Genomic DNA, 17448 nt, shown 5'->3' with positions numbered 1-17448 from the left:
CCCAACCCCATGAGCCCTAATCTTGTGTAATAACCTTTTATGTGGCACCTTATTGAATGCCTTTTGGAAATCCAAATACATCCACTTTATCTACCCTGCTAGTTAACTCAAAAAACTCTAGGATGTAGGCCATCAGGCAGGGAAAGGGGGCGGGGCGGGAGGAAGGAACATTCTGTGCCAGGGTAGGGGACAGGAGAGATACCTGATCAAACACGAGAAGGGAAACTGAAAGCAATGAAGATGAACAAGGTTGAAGAGACAAACGGAAATCCCGTCGGAGAGAAGAGCAGAACTTCTTCAAGGTTGGGCATTCCTGGAAGAGAGGTGGCAGTGAACCAAACACTAATACAATAGCAAAATACTGCGGATGCTGGAAATCTGAAATAACAGAAAATGCTGGAAAAACTCAGGCGAGGCAGCATCCGTGGAGAGAAACTGAGGTAACATCCTGCCTCTGCATCTGCTTAAAATCTGTTATATCTCTAGCCTTTTCCAGTTCTGATGGTCGCAGACCTGAAACGTTAACTCTTTATCTATGGGATGTGGGCGTCGCTGGCAAGGCTGGCATTTATTGCCCAGCCCTAGTTGCCCTCGAGAAGGTGGCGCTGAGCCGCCTTCTTGAACCGCTGCAGTCCGTGTGGTGAAGGTACTCCCACAGCGCTTAGGGAGTTCCAGGATTTTGACCCAGTGACGATGAAGGAACGGCCGATATACTTCCAAGTCAGGATGGTGTGTGACTTGGAGGTGGTGGTGTTCCCATGCGCCTGCTGCCCTCGTCCTTCTAGGTGGAAGAGGTCGCGAGTTTGGGAGATGCTTTCCAAATCTGCAGCCTCGTCAGGTAAGGCCGTTGAACTATTTGGTCCCCCTTAACCACGTCATCACAGACGGGAACAAGAGAAGACAATGGAATCGAGAGCATACAAAAGCTTTATTGTGACTCTACAGTTATCTTAAGCAGACAGTGTGAGTTACAGCAGAGAGGAACAAAAATGGGTCCTGCACTCCCAACAGCATGTTCTAAACCATTTACCAGTCTCTCTCCTCCCCCTCCATTCCATCAGTGTGCATAGTATCAGCAGACATCTAGACCAATGCAGGTTGAAACTATTTTTCTACTGGTAACTGTGACTCAAGAGGACAATAAATCGATCTAGTAGCTTCGTCGTCCAAGCATTTTTGTGTGTGGGTGGATGGGATGAAAGGCGGTTGCTGAACAATGCAGAGGAGCTACAGTCATTGAGAAGAAGCCAGATGTTACTGTTAATTACCCGATACATAATTCTGTTAAAGAACAAGTGAGGGGAAAGCTAAACCAAACTGGGAAAAAAAACAGTAAACAGGAGATTCGGGTGTTAACTGCTAGGAAGTGGTTCACGTTCAAAGTCTCTGATGATGTGATCCAGTGACCATCAGGATTCAAGGCTCCATCTCTCCGGTACCGGGTTAAACTTCGATTGCCTCGTGAGGGTTATTGTGTCTTTTTACTACAAACACTTTCTGTCCAGAGATCGTTGCCATGTACGTGTGCTCTCCAAATACCACTGAAAGAGAAGACATCCTGTTAGTCTTCAGCCTTCTATTGACCCGACTCTCAGACCCACTCACCCTCCCAGCCAACCCACCCTACTCACACACCCACTCACCCACCCACCCTACTCACACCCACTCACCCACCCTCCCAACCCACCCTACTCACAGACCCACCCTACTCACACCCACTCACCCACCCTCCCAACCCACCTCACAGACCCACCCTACTCACACCCACCCACCCTACTCACAGACCCACCCTACTCACACCCACTCACCCACCCTTCCAACCCACCCTACTCACAGACCCACCCTACTCACACCCACTCACCCACCCACCCTACTCACAGACCCACCCTACTCACACCCACTCACCCACCCTCCCAACCCACCCACCCTACTCACAGACCCACCCTACTCACACCCACTCACCCACCCTCCCAACCCACCTCACAGACCCACCCTACTCACACCCACTCACCCACCCTCCCAACCCACCCACCCTACTCACACCCACTCACCCACCCTCCCAACCCACCCACCTCACACCCACCCTACTCACCCTCCCAACCAACCCTACTCACGTACCCACCCACCCAACTACCCACCCCACTCACACACCCACCCCACCCACTCAACCCACATCCCACCCACCCCAACTCACCCACCCTACTTACTGCAGTTAGTGACACTACCAGGTGCATATTTCTGCAAATTTGATAATTAAGAGGTTGCTCACATTTAAAAAAAAATAAAAACTATTCCCCAAAATCCAGCCCTAAAACCCAAGGTCAACGACGACACTGTAGAGACCAAGGTCAATACAGGTGAGGGAGTTCATTCTCACCCCAGCCCATCCAGCAAGAACTACCAGCTCCTCCCCATCACAGCAACGATTGCCAGATGTCTCCCTCCACGACCTACCCTGGTCGAAATCCATTCCACGCTAATCGCGGTGTGTGATGGACCTCCAGTTGCAAGATAGAAGTGCTAAACTACCCTTTAACGAGCTGAATCCCCTCTGTCTTATGGTACCATTTAACATCTTGTACGCCTCTTTTCAAGGCCCAACTCTCTCTCGTACCTCAGTCCTCTGATCGAAGACGAGGCATCGCCGGTTGCCGCCCGCCAAACCATTTAACCGCTGGTGTTGTTTCTCTTTTGTTACTCAATGCAGATTTGCTCTTTTTAACCTCTCTCGTGTCTATACCCAATAGCAAAAAAAGTGATCACCCAAATCGGGTCACTGCTTTGTTTTTTTTATTATTTATTCCTGGGACGCTAGAGTCACAGGCAAGGCGGAGATTTACTGCCCCACGGCGGTGGTGGTGAGCGTCCGCCAACTTTCAGCAATCTCATATGACCGAGTGGCTTGCGAGGCCACTCCAGGGCAGTGGTTCTCTAACTATTTTGGTTGGAAGACCCCTTTTCAACTGGATTAGTAATCACATCAGTCGACCCCCCACCCCCAATCTAAATTATAATATCCATAATATGAAAGTGCTACATGTAAAGACAGTGTCTTAAATAATGCTTTTCAATAAAACGGGTATTTACTTGCAGATATCAGTGAGATGGGTGTGCCCGCTTCTCACACCAATCCTGGGCACTCCGCAGCAACAGACGGCCACTGTTAGCCACTTAGTGCTGGACAGTGCTTAAAGCCGTCAGCAGGCTGGCCGAGGCGAGTGAGGGCACGAGCACGACTCATCGCCACACCGTCCCGCCCGGCACGCTCTGTAACAGCCACACCGTGGGATCGTGCGTTTGCGTTCAGGCGCGTGCTTGAAGGTTCCCCCCCCCCCCCGCGGGCGTTCTGATCGCGGGTCGGGAGGACGGCCCAGGGTCGCGCGGGCGGGGAGAGGGATCGCTCGACCAGCAGGGAGCGCTCGTTGCAAATTGAGTGGGAGCTGTGGGCCTCTGTGAGGAGGCCGTTGAGAATAATGCGCAAGAACTGAATCAGTGTCGGTTTTATAAAGGGGAGCAGGCTTGAAGTTACCCCCAGGTCGCAGAGTCCGTGGAAAGTCTCCACAGTCCCACCAAGAGTCCGTGAACTCCAGTTTGAGAAACACTGCTCTAGAGGACGGTTTTAAGAGTCAACCATGATGGGGTGGGACTGGAGTCACATACAGACCAGACCGGGTAAGGATGGCAGCTTTCCTCCCCAATAGAGGACATTAGTGAACCAGTTGCCTTGGTCAAAGCTGCCAGATGTCAGCTGTGGCTGAGTGGTAGCACATTCGCCTGAGTCCAAGAACATGGGGTTCAAGTCCGACTCCGGAGACTTGAACACAATCTAGGCTGACACTCCAGTGCAGTGCTGAAGGAGCGCCGCACTGTGGGAGCGCCGCGCTGTCGGAGGGGCGGTTCTGAGGGAGCGCCGCGCTGTCGGAGGGGCAGTACTGAGGGAGAGCCGCGCTGTCGGAGGGGCGGTACTGAGGGAGCGCCGCGCTGTCGGAGGGGCGGTACTGAGGGAGCGCCGCGCTGTCGGAGGGGCGGTACTGAGGGAGCGCCGCGCTGTCGGAGGGGCGGTACTGAGGGAGCGCCGCGCTGTCGGAGGGGCGGTACTGAGGGAGCGCCGCGCTGTCGGAGGGGCGGTACTGAGGGAGCGCCGCGCTGTCGGAGGGGCGGTACTGAGGGAGCGCCACGCTGTCGGTACTGAGGGAGCGCCGCTGAGATGAACAGATTTTTGTTAGGCTAGGGTATTAAGGGTTACGGAAACAAGGCGGTTAGATTGAGTTAAGATACAAATCAACCATAATCCAACTGAATGGCAGAACAGGCTCGAGGGGCTGAGTGGCCTCCTGCTCTCGCTATAAATCACTAAAGGATACAGTTTGGGAATGGTGGCTGCTGCTAAGATTGATGCTACCCTGCCGTCTAGGTTTTGTATTGAGCTGCTGCTCTAGTGCTCTGTCCTTCCCCTCCACACACAGACACTACATAGCAATTCACAGCACAGAAACAGGCCACTCGGCTACAGGTCTACGCTCCGCCCGCCCTACCACATCTCACCCCATCAGCACCTCCTTCTATTCCCTTCTCCCTCGTGTGTTTATCCAGCTTCCCCTCAACTGCAGCTGTGCTATTCGCCTCAGCCAGTCCACATGCACACGCAACTCTCTCCGACAGATGGTCACATCCAATGGACACATCTGGTCAGTGGGGGTGAAGGACGCCCGTTAACGTACCAGACATTCTCTTGAAGAAGGGCTCGGTGCTGCCATTCATGCAGAGTTTGACCGCGGTCTGCATCATGCGCATGATCACTCCAGCGGTGTGTTCATCGTTCTCCAGCTCACCTGCTGACTAGATCATCAAAAGGACCAAGGTTACACGACGACAGGGATAAGCAAGCGAGGAGCAGTCAGCAGACCCGCTGCCTCAGCACTCAAGCTAGGATGGTCATCGGCACTGCGGACCCAGCCAGCTGTGGCTCAGTGGGCGGCACTCTCTCGCCTCAGAGTCAGAAGGTCGTGAGTTCAAAGTCACATAATCCAGGCTAACACTCCGCACTGTCGGAGGGGCAGTACTAAGGGAGCGCCGCACTGTCGGAGGGGCAGCACTGAGGGAGCGCCGCACTGTCGGAGGGGCAGCACTGAGGGAGCGCCGCACTGTCGGAGGGGCAGTACTGAGGGAACGCCGCACTGTCGGAGGGGCAGCACTGAGGGAGCGCCGCACTGTTGGAGGGGGAGTACTGAGGGAGCGCCGCACTGTCGGAGGGGCGGAGCTGAGGGAGCGCCACACTGTCGGAGGGGCAGTACTGAGGGAGCTCCTCCGCTGCACTGTCAGAGGGGCAGTAGTGCGGCACTCCCGCAGTGTCAGAGGGGCAGTACTGAGGGAGCGCTGCACTGTCGGAGCGGCAGTACTGAGAGAGCGCCGCACTGTCGGAGGGGCAGTACCGAGGGAGCGCCGCACTGTCGGAGGGGCAGTACTGAGGGAGCGCCGCACTGTCGGAGGGGCGGTACTGAGGGAGCTCCTCCGCTGCACTGTCAGAGGGGCAGTACTGCGGGAGTGCCGCACTGTCAGAGGGGCAGTACTGAGGGAGCGCTGCACTGTCGGAGCGGCAGTACTGAGGGAGCGCCGCACTGTCGGAGGGGCAGTACCGAGGGAGCGCCGCACTGTCGGAGGGGCGGTACTGAGGGAGCGCCGCACTGTCGGAGGGGCAGTACTGAGGGAGCGCCGCACTGTCGGAGGGGCAGTACTGAGGGAGCGCCGCACTGTCGGAGGGGCGGTACTGAGGGAGCGCCGCACTGCCGGAGGGGCAGTACTGAGGGAGCTCCTCCGCTGCACTGTCGGAGGTGCCATCTTTCGGATGAGATGATAAACCGAGGTCGCGGTCTGTGACCATGTTATCTAATGGCTGCCTTCACTTCCCTTGCAGCCAGATAACCAGGGGAGAGAGATTTAACATAATTGGCAAGGGAGGAGAATTTTGTTTACGCAGCGTGTTATGATGATCCGGAATGCGTTGCCTGAAAGGGCGGTGGAAGCAGATTCAATAGTAACTTTCAAAAGGGGAATTGGATAAATACTTGAAAAGGAAAAACTTACAGGGCGCTCGGACAAAGGGTGGGGGTAGAGTGGGACTAATTGGAGGGCTCTTCCTTAAGAACCAGCACAGGCACGATGGGCCAAATGGCCGCCTCCTGTGCTCCACGATTCTATGAGAGCCGGGGAAGGTTCGTACAGCACGGAGACCGTAAGGACAGCACCGGTGAGCTGCTCAGCGACCAGGTAGCCGGACTGACAGTCACCTCCGGCGGGGAGATCCTTTGTGTTGACGTCGCCTCTGCGACCGGCTGTTTTTGGTCACGCCCGTGACCTCTGAACTGTGCTGCCTCATGTACTCGGCCCTTCCTGGTCGACAGGGAGAAGTGCAGCAAAAACACCTCAGCCTCTCTTGGATATTCAGGGTTCTCCAAACGTCTCCGCCCGAGCTCCAGCACTTGAACGACCTGGGATTTGGCAAGCCTCAGCTCACGTCAGCTGTTATACTTACAGACAGTACTCCATCTTCACTGATGACCAGGTAGCCCAGCTGGTCGGGGATTCTCTCCAGCCCTTGAGTCAAAGCAGAAGCCTAGTTTACAACAAAAAAAGACAAAAAGGAACTAAAAAAAGGAAATAACCACAGAAAACGCTGGAAAAGCTCAGCAGGCCAGGCAACATCCATGGAGAGAGAAACAGAGTTAACGTTTCAGGTCGAAACCCTTCGTCAGAACTGAGAAAAAAGCAGGAAATGAAACAGATTAAAAAGGCCAGTTTGGGGGCTGGGAAATGGGGGAGGGGATGAAAGAACAAAAGGGAAGGTCTGTGAGAGGTGAAGAGACATTAAGAGATATTCAAGGCGAGAGGAGATGGTAATAGGACAGGTAAAGAGACAAAGGATGGCTCTAGATGAAGTGTGAAATGCGCTGGCGGAGTGAGAGACAGCTGCCATGTGGGAGAGAGAGGAAAAAAAAGGAAAAGGCACAAACCAAAAGTGTGGATAAAAAAATATATAAAAATATGACAGGGGCAGAGGTTATGATCGGTACTAAAAAAAACGGTTGGGTTACAAGCCGCCAAACACCAATCTGAACACTGGGCGTTGAAAAGCACCAGGAACACCCAGGCCCTGGGAGGGAACGCAAAGGAAAACCATGAGTTTGATCCTGGTGTTAGAGGATCAAGCAATAAAAAAACAGGACTTACATAGAATCTACAGCACAGAAACAGGCCATTCGGCCCAACTGCTCCGTGCTGGTGTTTAGAAACATAGAAGATAGGAGCAGGAGTAGGCCATTCAGCCCCTCGAGCCTGCTCTGCCATTCAATGAGATCATGGCTGATCATCCAAACTCAGTACCCTGTCCCTGCCTTCTCCCCATATCCCTTGATCCCTTTAGCCTTAAGAAATATATCTAACTCCTTCTTGAATATATTTAATGAATTGGCCTCCACTGCCTTCTGTGGTAGAGAATTCCACAGGTTCACTACTCTCTGGGTGAAGAAATTCCTCCTTATCTCTGTCCTAAATGGCTTACCCCTTATCCTTAGACTGTGACCCCTGGTTCTGGGCTCCCCCACCATCGGGAACATCCTTCCTGCATCTAGTCTGTCCAGTCCTGTCAGAATTTTATAAGTTTCAATGAGATCCCCTCTCATTCTTCTAAATTCCAGTGAGTATAAGCCCAATCGACCCAATCTCTCCTCATACGTCATTCCTGCCATCCCAGGTATCAGCCTGGTGAATCTTCGCTGCACTCCCTCCATGGCAAGAACATCCTTCCTCAGAGAAGGCGACCAAAACTGCACACAATACTCAAGGTGTGGTCTCACCACATGAGCCTCCTCCCACCCCATCAACATATCCTTCTATTCCTTTCTCTCTCGTGTTTATCTAGCCTCCCCTTAAATGTATCTGTAATATTCGCCTCAACCACTCCCTGTGGTAGCGAGTTCCACATTCTCACCACTCTCTGGGTAAAGCGGTTTCTCCTGAATTCCCCATTGGATTTATTAGTGACTGTCTTATATTGATGGCCCCGAGTTCTGGTCTCCCCCACAAGTGGAAACATTTTCTCTACGTTTACCCTATCGAACCCTTTCATAATTTTAAAGACCTCTATCAGGTCGTCCCCTCAGCCTTCTCTTTTCTAGAGAAAAGAGCCCCGGCCTGTTCAGTCTTTCCTGATAAATATATCCTCAGTGTTCTGGTATCATCCTGGAGCATCATTTTTGAACTTGCATTTCTCCAGCGCCTTTCACCACCTCAGGACGTCCCAAAGCGCTTTACAGCCAATGAAGTACTTTTTGAAGTGTAGTCACTGTTGTAATGTGGGAAACACGGCAGCCAATTTGCACACAGCAAGCGCCCACAAACAGCAATGTAATACTGACGGGATCATGTTTTCGTGATACTGGGTTGAGGTGTAAATATTATCCAGGACACCGGTGAGAACACCCACTGCTCTTCAGCGATATAGTGCCCGTGGAAACACTTGCGTCCACCGGAGAGAGCAGACGGGCGCCTCGGTTTATCGTCTCACCCGAAATGCGGCACCTCCGACGGTGCGGCGCTCCCTCAGCACCGCACTGGGAGTGTCAGCCCAGATTTTAGTGCTCAAGTCTCCGGAGTGGGACTCCAACCCACAGCCTATGTCTCTGAGGTGAGAGAGGGTGACACCCACAGCAGACAGCAAACCTTTATCTATCATGCACTTTTCAAAATGAACTGCCTGCTTTTTACATGATAAAACCATCGCAAACAGCAATACTGGGAGGCCACAGCACAACAGGAGGGAAGGTATAATCCTCACACAGCAGGAGGGCGGACACTGTCACAGGAGGGAAGGTATAATCCTCACACAGCAGGAGGACGGACACTGTCACAGGAGGGAAGGTGTAATCCTCACACAGCAGGAGGGCGGACACTGCCACAAGAGGGAAGGTGTAATCCTCACACAGCAGGAGGGTGGACACTGTCACAGGAGGGAAGGTGTAATCCTCACACAGCAGGAGGGCGGACACTGTCACAGGAGGGAAGGTGCAATCCTCACACAGCAGGAGGACGGACACTGTCACAGGAGGGAAGGTGTAATCCTCACACAGCAGGAGGACGGACACTGTCACAGGAGGGAAGGTGCAATCCTCACACAGCAGGAGGACGGACACTGTCACAGGAGGGAAGGTGCAATCCTCACACAGCAGGAGGGTGGACACTGTCACAGGAGGGAAGGTGTAATCCTCACACAGCAGGAGGGCGGACACTGTCACAGGAGGGAAGGTGTAATCCTCACACAGCAGGAGGGCGGACACTGCAGGAGGGAAGGTGTAATCCTCACACAGCAGGAGGACGGACAGTGTCACAGGAGGGAAGGTGTAATCCTCACACAGCAGGAGGACGGACACTGTCACAGGAGGGAAGGTGTAATCCTCACACAGCAGGAGGGCGGACACTGTCACAAGAGGGAAGGTGCAATCCTCACACAGCAGGAGGGCGGACACTGTCACAGGAGGGAAGGTGTAATCCTCACACAGCAGGAGGGCGGACACTGTCACAGGAGGGAAGGTGCAATCCTCACACAGCAGGAGGGCGGACACTGTCACAGGAGGGAAGGTGCAATCCTCACACAGCAGGAGGGCGGACACTGTCACAGGAGGGAAGGTGTAATCCTCACACAGCAGGAGGGCGGACACTGTCACAGGAGGGAAGGTGTAATCCTCACACAGCAGGAGGGCGGACACTGTCACAGAAGGGAAGGTGCAATCCTCACACAGCAGGAGGGCGGACACTGCCACAGGAGGGAAGGTGCAATCCTCACACAGCAGGAGGGCGGACACTGTCACAAGGGGGAAGGTGCAATCCTCACACAGCAGGAGGGCGGACACTGCCACAAGAGGGAAGGTGCAATCCTCACACAGCAGGAGGGCGGACACTGTCACAAGAGGGAAGGTGCAATCCTCACACAGCAGGAGGGCGGACACTGCAGGAGGGAAGGTGTAATCCTCACACAGCAGGAGGACGGACACTGTCACAGGAGGGAAGGTGCAATCCTCACACAGCAGGAGGGCGGACACTGTCACAGGAGGGAAGGTGCAATCCTCACACAGCAGGAGGGCGGACACTGTCACAGAAGGGAAGGTGCAATCCTCACACAGCAGGAGGACGGACACTATCACAGGAGGGAAGGTGCAATCCTCACACAGCAGGAGGGCGGACACTGTCACAGGAGGGAAGGTGCAATCCTCACACAGCAGGAGGGCGGACACTGTCACAAGAGGGAAGGTGTAATCCTCACACAGCAGGAGGGCGGACACTGTCACAGGAGGGAAGGTGCAATCCTCACACAGCAGGAGGGCGGACACTGTCACAGGAGGGAAGGTGTAATCCTCACACAGCAGGAGGGCGGACACTGTCACAGGAGGGAAGGTGCAATCCTCACACAGCAGGAGGGCGGACACTGTCACAGGAGGGAAGGTGTAATCCTCACACAGCAGGAGGACGGACACTGTCACAGGAGGGAAGGTGCAATCCTCACACAGCAGGAGGACGGACACTGTCACAGGAGGGAAGGTGTAATCCTCACACAGCAGGAGGGCGGACACTGTCACAGGAGGGAAGGTGCAATCCTCACACAGCAGGAGGGCGGACACTGTCACAGGAGGGAAGGTGTAATCCTCACACAGCAGGAGGGCGGACACTGTCACAGAAGGGAAGGTGCAATCCTCACACAGCAGGAGGACGGACACTATCACAGGAGGGAAGGTGCAATCCTCACACAGCAGGAGGGCGGACACTGTCACAGGAGGGAAGGTGCAATCCTCACACAGCAGGAGGGCGGACACTGTCACAAGAGGGAAGGTGTAATCCTCACACAGCAGGAGGGCGGACACTGTCACAGGAGGGAAGGTGCAATCCTCACACAGCAGGAGGGCGGACACTGTCACAGGAGGGAAGGTGTAATCCTCACACAGCAGGAGGGCGGACACTGTCACAGGAGGGAAGGTGCAATCCTCACACAGCAGGAGGGCGGACACTGTCACAGGAGGGAAGGTGTAATCCTCACACAGCAGGAGGACGGACACTGTCACAGGAGGGAAGGTGCAATCCTCACACAGCAGGAGGACGGACACTGTCACAGGAGGGAAGGTGTAATCCTCACACAGCAGGAGGACTGACACTGTCACAGGAGGGAAGGTGTAATCCTCACACAGCAGGAGGGCGGACACTGTCACAGGAGGGAAGGTGCAATCCTCACACAGCAGGAGGGCGGACACTGTCACAGGAGGGAAGGTGCAATCCTCACACAGCAGGAGGGCGGACACTGTCACAGGAGGGAAGGTGCAATCCTCACACAGCAGGAGGGCGGACACTGTCACAGGAGGGAAGGTGTAATCCTCACACAGCAGGAGGGCGGACACTGTCACAGGAGGGAAGGTGCAATCCTCACACAGCAGGAGGGCGGACACTGTCACAGGAGGGAAGGTATAATCCTCACACAGCAGGAGGACGGACACTATCACAGGAGGGAAGGTGCAATCCTCACACAGCAGGAGGGCGGACACTGTCACAAGAGGGAAGGTGCAATCCTCACACAGCAGGAGGGCGGACACTGTCACAGGAGGGAAGGTGCAATCCTCACACAGCAGGAGGGCGGACACTGTCACAGGAGGGAAGGTGTAATCCTCACACAGCAGGAGGGCGGACACTGTCACAGGAGGGAAGGTGCAATCCTCACACAGCAGGAGGGCGGACACTGTCACAGGAGGGAAGGTATAATCCTCACACAGCAGGAGGACGGACACTATCACAGGAGGGAAGGTGCAATCCTCACACAGCAGGAGGGCGGACACTGTCACAAGAGGGAAGGTGCAATCCTCACACAGCAGGAGGGCGGACACTGTCACAGGAGGGAAGGTGCAATCCTCACACAGCAGGAGGGCGGACACTGTCACAGGAGGGAAGGTGCAATCCTCACACAGCAGGAGGACGGACACTGTCACAGGAGGGAAGGTGTAATCCTCACACAGCAGGAGGACGGACACTATCACAGGAGGGAAGGTGCAATCCTCACACAGCAGGAGGGCGGACACTGTCACAGGAGGGAAGGTGTAATCCTCACACAGCAGGAGGACGGACACTATCACAGGAGGGAAGGTGCAATCCTCACACAGCAGGAGGGCGGACACTGTCACAAGAGGGAAGGTGCAATCCTCACACAGCAGGAGGGCGGACACTGTCACAGGAGGGAAGGTGCAATCCTCACACAGCAGGAGGGCGGACACTGTCACAGGAGGGAAGGTGTAATCCTCACACAGCAGGAGGGCGGACACTGTCACAGGAGGGAAGGTGTAATCCTCACACAGCAGGAGGGCGGACACTGTCACAGGAGGGAAGGTGTAATCCTCACACAGCAGGAGGGCGGACACTGCAGGAGGGAAGGTGTAATCCTCACACAGCAGGAGGGCGGACACTGCCACAGGAGGGAAGGTGTAATCCTCACACAGCAGGAGGACGGACACTATCACAGGAGGGAAGGTGCAATCCTCACACAGCAGGAGGGCGGACACTGTCACAAGAGGGAAGGTGCAATCCTCACACAGCAGGAGGACGGACACTGTCACAGGAGGGAAGGTGTAATCCTCACACAGCAGGAGGACGGACACTATCACAGGAGGGAAGGTGCAATCCTCACACAGCAGGAGGGCGGACACTGTCACAGGAGGGAAGGTGTAATCCTCACACAGCAGGAGGACGGACACTGTCACAAGAGGGAAGGTGCAATCCTCACACAGCAGGAGGGCGGACACTGTCACAGGAGGGAAGGTGCAATCCTCACACAGCAGGAGGGCGGACACTGTCACAAGAGGGAAGGTGCAATCCTCACACAGCAGGAGGGCGGACACTGTCACAGGAGGGAAGGTGCAATCCTCACACAGCAGGAGGGCGGACACTGTCACAGGAGGGAAGGTGTAATCCTCACACAGCAGGAGGGCGGACACTGTCACAGGAGGGAAGGTGTAATCCTCACACAGCAGGAGGGCGGACACTGTCACAGGAGGGAAGGTGTAATCCTCACACAGCAGGAGGGCGGACACTGCAGGAGGGAAGGTGTAATCCTCACACAGCAGGAGGGCGGACACTGCCACAGGAGGGAAGGTGCAATCCTCACACAGCAGGAGGACTGACACTGTCACAGGAGGGAAGGTGTAATCCTCACACAGCAGGAGGGCGGACACTGTCACAGGAGGGAAGGTGTAATCCTCACACAGCAGGAGGGCGGACACTGTCACAGGACGGAAGGTGTAATCCTCACACAGCAGGAGGACGGACACTGTCACAGGAGGGAAGGTGTAATCCTCACACAGCAGGAGGGTGGACACTGTCACAGGAGGGAAGGTGTAATCCTCACACAGCAGGAGGACGGACACTGTCACAGGAGGGAAGGTGTAATCCTCACACAGCAGGAGGGCGGACACTGTCACAGGAGGGAAGGTGCAATCCTCACACAGCAGGAGGGCGGACACTGTCACAGGAGGGAAGGTGTAATCCTCAAACAGCAGGAGGGCGGACACTGTCACAGGAGGGAAGGTGCAATCCTCACACAGCAGGAGGGCGGACACTGTCACAGGAGGGAAGGTGCAATCCTCACACAGCAGGAGGGCGGACACTGTCACAGGACGGAAGGTGTAATCCTCACACAGCAGGAGGGCGGACACTGTCACAGGAGGGAAGGTGCAATCCTCACACAGCAGGAGGGCGGACACTGTCACAGGACGGAAGGTGTAATCCTCACACAGCAGGAGGACGGACACTGTCACAGGAGGGAAGGTGCAATCCTCACACAGCAGGAGGGCGGACACTGTCACAGGAGGGAAGGTGTAATCCTCACACAGCAGGAGGATGGACACTGTCACAGGAGGGAAGGTGTAATCCTCACACAGCAGGAGGACGGACACTGTCACAGGAGGGAAGGTGCAACCCTCACACAGCAGGAGGGCGGACACTGTCACAGGAGGGAAGGTGCAATCCTCACACAGCAGGAGGGCGGACACTGTCACAGGAGGGAAGGTGTAATCCTCACACAGCAGGAGGGCGGACACTGTCACAGGAGGGAAGGTGCAAGCCTCACACAGCAGGAGGGCGGACACTGTCACAGGAGGGAAGGTGCAATCCTCACACAGCAGGAGGGCGGACACTGTCACAGGACGGAAGGTGTAATCCTCACACAGCAGGAGGACGGACACTGTCACAGGAGGGAAGGTGTAATCCTCACACAGCAGGAGGACGGACACTGTCACAGGAGGGAAGGTGCAACCCTCACACAGCAGGAGGGCGGACACTGTCACAGGAGGGAAGGTGTAATCCTCACACAGCAGGAGGGCGGACACTGTCACAGGAGGGAAGGTGCAATCCTCACACAGGACGGACACTGTCACAGGAGGGAAGGTGCAATCCTCACACAGCAGGAGGACGGACACTGTCACAGGAGGGAAGGTGTAATCCTCACACAGCAGGAGGGCGGACACTGTCACAGGAGGGAAGGTGCAATCCTCACACAGCAGGACGGACACTGTCACAGGAGGGAAGGTGCAATCCTCACACAGCAGGAGGACGGACACTGTCACAGGAGGGAAGGTGTAATCCTCTCACAGCAGGAGGACGGACACTGTCACAGGAGGGAAGGTGCAATCCTCACACAGCAGGAGGACGGACACTGTCACAGGAGGAAAGGTGTAATCCTCACACAGCAGGAGGACGGACACTGTCACAGGAGGGAAGGTGTAATCCTCACACAGCAGGAGGACGGACACTGTCACAGGAGGGAAGGTGCAATCCTCACACAGCAGGAGGGCGGACACTGTCACAGGAGGGAAGGTGTAATCCTCACACAGCAGGAGGACTGACACTGTCACAGGAGGGAAGGTGTAATCCTCACAGCAGGAGGACAGACACTGTCACAGGAGGGAAGGTGCAATCCTCACACAGCAGGAGGACGGACACTGTCACAGGAGGAGGGCGGACACTGTCACAGGAGGGAAGGTGCAATCCTCACACAGCAGGAGGACGGACACTGTCACAGGAGGGAAGGTGTAATCCTCACACAGCAGGAAGACTGACACTGTCACAGGAGGGAAGGTGTAATCCTCACACAGCAGGAGGGCGGACACTGCAGGAGGGAAGGTGTAATCCTCATACAGCAGGAGGACGGACAGTGTCACAGGAGGGAAGGTGCAATCCTCACACAGCAGGAGGACGGACACTGTCACAGGAGGGAAGGTGTAATCCTCACACAGCAGGAGGGCGGACACTGCAGGAGGGAAGGTGTAATCCTCACACAGCAGGAGGGCGGACACTGTCACAGGAGGGAAGGGTGCAAATGACTATTTTTGCAATCCTAAAGCTGGCTGAACCTGCATTAAAATCCACACCTAAAAAAAAAGCAAATTTGCAATTTACAGCATGTTTTTTTTTAAGTCTAGCAGCCAGCCTGCTGGAAATAAGGAGAATACTAAAACAGAAACGCTGCACAGCCCCGGGGTGCTGCAGCCAGATGACCCTTGACCCCGTCCCCCGCGGCAACAGCGGCCGGGCTCGCACAGAAAGGCGAGGCCTGGCCGGGGTCCAAAGCTCCCAATACTGCGGACTCCCCGCTGCTTCCACTGGTTAACCCTCCCCTGACAAAAGGGGAAATAAACACCCACTGCCCTCGATTCCCGGTGGTCCCCCGCCATACTCACCATGGCCGCCCGCTCCCGATCGCCGAGCGCCCGGGTCACCTGACCCCGCAAACCCCGCCCCTGCAACCGCCCCATTGGCTGAGAGCCGCAGCCCCCCTATTCCTATTGGTGAAGCCTGACGTCAAGTATCCCTCAAAGACCCGCCCCCTCGCCCCGCCTCATTGGCTGAGACTCTCACCGCCGACTCTTCATTCCCATTGTCCAGATAACCTTCAATCATCCCTCAGGCCAACCCACCACACACCTCATTGGCTGAGACTTTCAGGGCGTCCCCATTCCCATTGGTTAAGCCAGACGTTAATTATCCCTCAAAACCACCCGCCCCCTCTTCCCGCCTCATTGGCTGAGACTGTCAGGGCGTCCCCATTTCCATTGGTCGAGCCAGGCGTCAATTATCCCTCAAAACCACCCGCCCCCCTCGCCCCGCCTCATTGGCTGAGACTCTCACTGCCGACTCTTCATTACCATTGGTTAGTCCGGACGTCAATTATCCCTCAAAAAAAAACACTCGCCCCCCTCACCGCGCCCCATTGGCTGAGACCCTCCCAACTCCCCCTGCCCATTGGTCAAGCCAAGTGTCAATTATCCCACAAACACCCGCCCTTCTTCGCCCCGCCCAGCACTCAGAATGATTGACAGCTGGCTGTCACAAGACTTGCCTTTCTTAAGAACTTGCATTTCACCAGCACTTTTCACCACCTCAGGAGGTCGCTTTACAGCCAATGAAATACTTTTTTTTTGAAGTGTAGTCATTGTTGTAATGTAGGAAACACAGCAGCCAAATTGTCATTTCCATTCGTCAGTATGGACGTCAATTATTCCTCAAAAACCAACACCTTGTTCCGTCAGAGAGACAAGTCCAAGGCTTCATGGCAGCACCCTCGCTCCAAGCACTGGCATCTGCTGGACTATGTCATCGTCTGAGCGAGGGACCGCAAGGACGTCCGCATCACCCGCGCCATGACAGGAGCTGATGACTGCTGGACAGACCCCCCGCCTAATCCGCTCTGTCATCTCCATCGACATAGTCCCAAAACAGCGGCAGTAACAGAAGCAATGCGGCAGGAAAATCAACGCTGGAGCACTCAAAGACCCCGCTAAGAAAGCCCTATTCAGCCTGCGCCTCACAACCAACCTGACGACTCCCAGTGATTCAAAGACACAGAGTGTCCACAGCGCCTGGTCTGCACTCAAGGCCTCCATAATCAGCACCTGTGAAGAGACACTCAGTCACTCGACCAGGAAACATCAAGACTGGTTCGACGAGAATGACCAGGAGATCCAGGAGCTAATAAGCTGCAAACGCAAGGCATTCCTGATCTGGAAACAGCAACAGAACTCGAGAGCAAGAAAGCAGCTCTACAGACGCCTGAAGGCCGAAGTCCAACAAAAAACTCGCGACCTAAAAAATAGATGGTGGGTGGAGAAAGCGCATGAGATCCAGCAGCTAGCCAACAACCACGACGTGCGTGGATTCTTTAGCGCAGTCAAGACCATCTACGGCCCAAGCACCCAAGGTCCTACCCCACTGCGGGCCAAGAACGGAGAGGTACTCATCAAGGACAGAGAGGCAGTCAGTGCCCGCTGGAAGGAGCACTTCGAAGATCTCCTTAACCAAGACTCTGTCTTCGACACGAGTGTCCTCAACTCCATCCCGCAGCATGCTACCCGCCACCCCCTCAGCACAACC

At 55.2% G+C, this 17448-nt stretch overlaps 1 protein-coding gene across 1 annotated transcript; it reads right to left on the bottom strand.

Annotated features, from left to right (window-relative positions):
* Positions 1-909: 909 nt before the first annotated feature.
* lamtor4 (late endosomal/lysosomal adaptor, MAPK and MTOR activator 4) lies at positions 910-15864 on the bottom strand. The gene is made up of 4 exons (XM_085977498.1): positions 15759-15864; positions 6533-6613; positions 4722-4839; positions 910-1541 (listed from the first exon to the last, which is right to left on the bottom strand). Exons 1-4 carry the CDS (start codon positions 15831-15833, stop codon positions 1444-1446), a joined length of 372 nt encoding a protein of 123 aa, XP_085833624.1. The 5' UTR covers positions 15834-15864; the 3' UTR covers positions 910-1443.
* Positions 15865-17448: the final 1584 nt, after the last annotated feature.

Source organism: Somniosus microcephalus, unplaced genomic scaffold (assembly GCF_052327205.1).
Source record: "Somniosus microcephalus isolate GS21.2 unplaced genomic scaffold, FLI_Smic_1.0 unresolved_chr4, whole genome shotgun sequence".
Taxonomy (NCBI): Eukaryota; Metazoa; Chordata; class Chondrichthyes; order Squaliformes; family Somniosidae; genus Somniosus; species Somniosus microcephalus.
The sequence above is the reverse complement of the archived record's forward strand: the minus strand, read 5'-3'. Positions and strand labels throughout refer to the sequence as shown.

What these genes read in the sequence shown, in the direction of transcription:
- lamtor4 (XM_085977498.1), bottom strand. Translation starts at nt 15,833, where the DNA reads ATGGGGCGGTTGCAGGGGCGGGGTTTGCGGGGTCAGGTGACCCGGGCG. An exon ending in ATCGGGAGCGGGCGGCCATG is followed by an intron (nt 6,614 to 15,758) that starts GTGAGTATGGCG and finishes GTTGTAAACTAG; the next exon opens with GCTTCTGCTTTGACTCAAGG. An exon ending in GTGAAGATGGAGTACTGTCT is followed by an intron (nt 4,840 to 6,532) that starts GTAAGTATAACA and finishes TTGATGATCTAG; the next exon opens with TCAGCAGGTGAGCTGGAGAA.